Here is a 5,259-nt window from a genome sequence, read left to right on the forward strand (position 1 = left end):
AAATGCCTCATAGTTATAATTGAATTTAAATGCCAAGAAAATGCAGAGCTTAAGCACCTCAGTTTTTTTATTGAAATTGCGTCTATGATTATAGGTACTTGAATTATAATAATTTCCTATATACAATGGAAATTTCAAAATATTTAGGCTAATTTTAAACTAATTTACTACAATCCTATTGACACCGTTCTACGTAAGTTAGAGTGTCGGAGCTTGATATTTTTTGGCACAGTGAACATACAACACATTTTTTAAATTTAAAATTATATAATAATGTTTTCATGGTAACATTTCTGTTTCACGAAGTATGCAACGTGTAAGTCAGCTCAAGTTTTGATCTCATTAATATAGTAATATTATAATGGTTTCTCAAACGTTCATACAATGTATTCACTCTGTATACACAGACGTATAACATTATTTAAGCAATCACTAAGTACCTAATACCTACCTAATAAAACCAATGATCTATCAGAATCAGATATTAAATAATGATAATATTAATTATTATTACCCATGTTAGATAAGCATTTGGCTTCATGCATAGTTACCTATACTAAACGACAATCAGAATATTTTTCAGAATACTGTACTCAGAAACAGTGAAATTTATTCAGAAATCCCGGAAATTTATTAATATTATATAATATAATTAAACACATAATAATAAACATGGCCCATTTTTTAATTACCTATAGATAAATATCATTATAGATAGAAATAAAATGCAACATCCTATTGAATAATAAATTTCCGGTACACAACATTAGCAGCCAATAATACAGGGTGACTATTTTAACAGTGAACACTCATTATTTCAAAGAGTATAAATGTTTTTAAAATATAATATATTACATAATATTTGAAGTCATTCCAATAATCCAATAGAACATATTATTTTAAAATGAAAAATAATATATTTATTACTATTCAATCGTTATTATTTTTATGTTTACTTTTTTGAAAGAAAAATCATACATTTTTATTTCTCATTCCAAAGTAGAATATATTTTTGAGTGTTTCGATGCATATATAAATATAATTTTGAACGAGAAATTAATTAGTTATAACTTGTAACTTTAAATACTTTTACTTATGCCATGATTTTAATGCAATGAATATTTTTTCTGGGGCTATAATACGAAGCTCTTAAAATGTAAAACGTGTTTTAAAAAACATTGAAAATTAATTGCTTCAAATTGAGGTGCAGTACTTAGTGTTTTTAAAATTTCGTTGACCGTTAAAAATGTTACAAATTTATATCCATTTTTTTAATTTGTCAGGTACTTACAACGATATTGCATTAAGGCCGGCAGATTTCATTTTGCGTATACGATCTCTCCAATAGGGCCTGGGCACTCGAAAATAATGCAGTGATCCCGAAACATATCGGAATATATTGCCGTCTTTGATGAATTCATTTTTTTCGTAGTCCACATAGAACTTCCTGTCACTATTCTAAAATTAATATGATACGACAATAATGTATTATTATTATTTTTACTCTTTAAAATTAAAAAATATATTTGAGTATTTTATTTATTGTATATTTCCATCTAGTAGATTATGTAAATAGTCACTTATTTTATAAATAGGTACAACTGTACAAGAAAATAATTGCGTATACAACTTACTACATATTCAAAATGAAATGACAATAACAGCGCTAATAAGGAACAATACACGGAAATCGTAGGCATTGTACTATATTTATTATAATCATCAGATCGTCACAAGCGTTCAATAGGAACTGCGTTAATTTTTCATTAGTTAGGCAGTTAGGTTTACAACTACTAATATTATAGTAAGTTATTCAACATGGCGAAACAGCACAACTAGTGGGAAAATTGTATATATATATATTGATTTTACAAAACTTGACATAAAATTATAACGAAACTCAGGTCCATAATGTAAAGACATAATTTTATTATTAAATCGAGTGATGGGGTTGACATCTTTTAACAATTTACATAAATAAATAACATAAGTACATGAGATTTTTAAGTTGGCAATCTAGGATGATATTTTAATACGTTAAAATACTTCAATGTTTTACTGTGTTCGTCTATTAACTTGAAATTATTGCTAAAATCAGATTTGGTTTGGTAAATTAAAAAAAATACAATTTAAATTAATTTAGTTTTAAACATCAAAAAACATTGTTGCTTAAGATTATAGACGTGTTTAATAGATACATTTAAAATATAATATTATAATCTCTATCGAATTCACGATATCAATTTGCATTGTTAATTCGTTATTTAAAAGGTAATTAGTTATCTAACCTTTAGTTTAATCGTTGAATCGATTTTTTAGGTTGATTGTGTATTTTATTTTCTTTCGAATAATAATAATAATTTATTGATAAATACAAAAATCTAAATCAAATAAAGAGCAGAGTTATTCATGTAGCCGACTACGGAGAATTCGGCAATATACCACCACTTTGAAATTTAGAAAATTGTCTACCTAAATTTTGTTTTCCACTATAATTTTTTTTTGAACTAGCCTTGTGCACCGATTCTGCGCTGATCGCCAATAGGTAGGTACATTAATTTATTTTAATTTGTTTTTCTGGTATTGTACCAGCCACAATATATTATTGTTTATTAAAAATGTATTATCATATGAGTTGTGAACCCGACACGTGTAGCGGACTATGGAAGTAATTATGTAATATTACCTACATCTCTGTAATGATTCGCGCAGGTATAACAACGGATAAAATTCAGTCAAATTATAAAATTCATTCCGATCGGTTTATTAAAAAATGGTTAATATTTTTAAAAAAGTTGATAACTCTTCGTCGTTTGAAACTGAGTGAGTATTGGCTACATTTTTCATTATAATTATTGATTTATAACATAATATATAGTTTTTCAAACGCTCAAATATTAACTATAGTATGAAAGCCAAATAGGTACTTTTCCAAAGTACAAATTTATTTCCTATGTCTTTAAATGACATATTACAATATTATGATCTATTTAGAGAGCTTCTTGTACTATTTTCTTGTAGAATAAATGTTAATACTACTTAACAGTAAATTATAATTTATAATAATAAATGAAAACAGAATTGTAAAATTAATGTATCGATTGCTTCATTTTAATAATAATCTATAATTTCTGATACGTATACAATATACATATAATTTTATAAAATGTGCTTACCATTAAAAAAATAAACTTAATAATAATACAATATATATAACTACCTATACGTTTTATATTTGTGTTCGAAAATCTTTGTGAGTACTAATGATATTTTATTTAGTAAGTTTAAATAAATATTGCACTCGCTTCTATATCGAGTGTTTTTTTAGCTTTATTTTTTAATGGTCAAGTTTTAGAGATTAAAATATAAAAACCTTATATTTCCTATGAGTTTTAAGCAACAGTTTTTTTAAACTTTAAGGTATCACTATAGTAAATATATGTAAGTTAAGTTTTTCATATTTTACAGTTCGTACCTCTGATTATATATAAATTTAATATTTTAATCATATATTTGAAAAACACAAATGATGTAATCTGATAGGTAGATTATCTGCCTCAGATATGAGCTATTTAGATTTTTGTTTCACATTGATAAATTATATAACTACAATCAATCAAATTATATTTATTTAAACTCAATATTTATTCTAGATAAATGTTTTTATTGCATATGGCATATGGTTATACCTATTGGTGTACAGATTGTGGGAAAAAATAAAAACGAATAATTAATAATATCCAACAAACAATAGTAAAATAATTGAATAACCCACGGTAATAATAATAATAATCGTTTATGATAAAATAATATCGATTATGCGTCAAGTCTCAGTACTATAAACAGATGGTTTGATACGAAGTCAATCTTCCACTTACTGATCGGCTTTATGTAGTCCTTATATTCCTCCACCAGTTATTCTTTCCTGGCATTCCTAAAAAATATGATTGATAGTTTTAACCCGTTTGCAGTTGCAGAGAGATAAGTCCAGTATTCCACATTTAAGCATCAAATAATTTCACCTACTTGGCTACTTATAACATAATTTAAATACATGACTTCAAAGTCTAAATTAGGGATGTGCTGAACTAGGAATATTGAAAAAACCGAATACAGAATATTTTGTTTTCTACACCTAAAAATACCGAATGTTATATGAATTAATATTATTCGGGATCCGGCACAGAATATTCGGCGTTATTCGGTGCAGAATATTAAAAATAATATTGATATCAAACATAGTAACTAGTAACATAGTACATACGTATAAGCTATAAAGATCATTTCATATTACTATTCAGTATTTAGTATTTACTAATTAATTATAAATTATAATATGACTATATGAGAGCTTTTCTTAATCGAATTCACTTGTAAATATTTTATAAAATGTATCTTTGGACTATTCTAAAAATTTTAAACCATTTATAAACTATAAATACAATATCTAAAAAAAAAAATGGAACAAATAACAACACTTTATAAAATATATTGGTTACAAAGTACAAACTTGTAAATTGTAATAACTAATAAGTAAAAAATAAACCTATATATGTAATTTAATTATAAAATACAATTACCAGATAATAATATAATATGAGATTCTTTCATATTACTAACTGAATTATTAATCATTATATGATAACTTTTCATAATCAAATTAACGTTTTATGAACTTAATGATATGATTGATGAACTTTCAATTTTCAAATGTTCAAAGGTACAAAATAAATAATAAACCTATAACTGAATTATACAATATATATTATATCAAAATTTAAATTGTACGTTGGTGTTCAAAAGATTATTATGTAAAAAAAGCAATTTTTCTGCATTTCTGGGTAATAATCTGTTTCTTTTGTCTTCATAGATGGTACCAGCTTCAGAAAATAATCTGTAACACATAAAATTCAATATCTTAAATTATAGGTAAATCCATATAAGTTATACCTAATTAAACTAAAAAAATTTTTAATTTTTGTGTGGTAAACTGGTAAGTAGTAACCATTTAAAATATAACTAATACCTACTGTTGAAACTTGAAAGTTAAAATATTATTTTTTTGAAGTAGGAAACTGAATAAATATCATAGTTAATAATAAACACTAAATAGTGAATACTAAATACTAAATATGTACAAAGTTAATATAATAATTTATATAATATTATAGTAAGTATATTAAGTTACTACAAATAGCATACCTTTGATTACTGTCCCATAATGTGTAATATTCCCAAACACCACATTTGCTTGTTGAA

At 24.8% G+C, this 5,259-nt stretch overlaps 2 protein-coding genes and 1 long non-coding RNA gene across 4 annotated transcripts in view; 1 reads left to right on the forward strand and 2 right to left on the reverse strand.

The window, feature by feature from the left end:
* The window catches only part of LOC100160040 (beta-galactosidase), a 38,560-nt gene extending 36,739 nt beyond the window's left edge, over positions 1-1,821 (reverse strand). Inside the window, exons 1-2 of the mRNA XM_001947335.5 lie at positions 1,635-1,821; positions 1,292-1,458 (exon numbers count right to left, since the gene is read on the reverse strand). Coding sequence (XP_001947370.2) covers positions 1,292-1,458; positions 1,635-1,700 — 233 coding nt within the window. The 5' untranslated portion in view covers positions 1,701-1,821. The remainder of the gene's footprint in view (positions 1-1,291; positions 1,459-1,634) is intronic.
* Positions 1,822-2,391: 570 nt separating this feature from the next.
* Positions 2,392-5,259, forward strand: part of LOC100159021 (peroxidase) — a 10,070-nt gene continuing 7,202 nt past the window's right edge. Inside the window, exons 1-2 of one of the 2 annotated variants that reach the window (XM_016804910.2) lie at positions 2,392-2,545; positions 2,713-2,823. In XM_016804910.2, coding sequence (XP_016660399.1) covers positions 2,774-2,823 — 50 coding nt within the window. In that variant the 5' untranslated portion in view covers positions 2,392-2,545; positions 2,713-2,773. Of the gene's footprint in view, positions 2,824-5,259 lie in introns of both variants that reach the window. The other variant, XM_003244932.4, reaches the window with a different exon arrangement.
* On the reverse strand, positions 3,628-5,259 carry LOC107883920. The gene is made up of 3 exons (XR_001679587.2): positions 5,203-5,259; positions 4,581-4,894; positions 3,628-3,934 (listed from the first exon to the last, which is right to left on the reverse strand). It is a non-coding gene; the product is annotated as an uncharacterized LOC107883920 (long non-coding RNA).

The sequence above is a fragment of the Acyrthosiphon pisum genome, chromosome A3 (genome assembly GCF_005508785.2).
Source record: "Acyrthosiphon pisum isolate AL4f chromosome A3, pea_aphid_22Mar2018_4r6ur, whole genome shotgun sequence".
Classification (NCBI taxonomy): Eukaryota; Metazoa; Arthropoda; class Insecta; order Hemiptera; family Aphididae; genus Acyrthosiphon; species Acyrthosiphon pisum.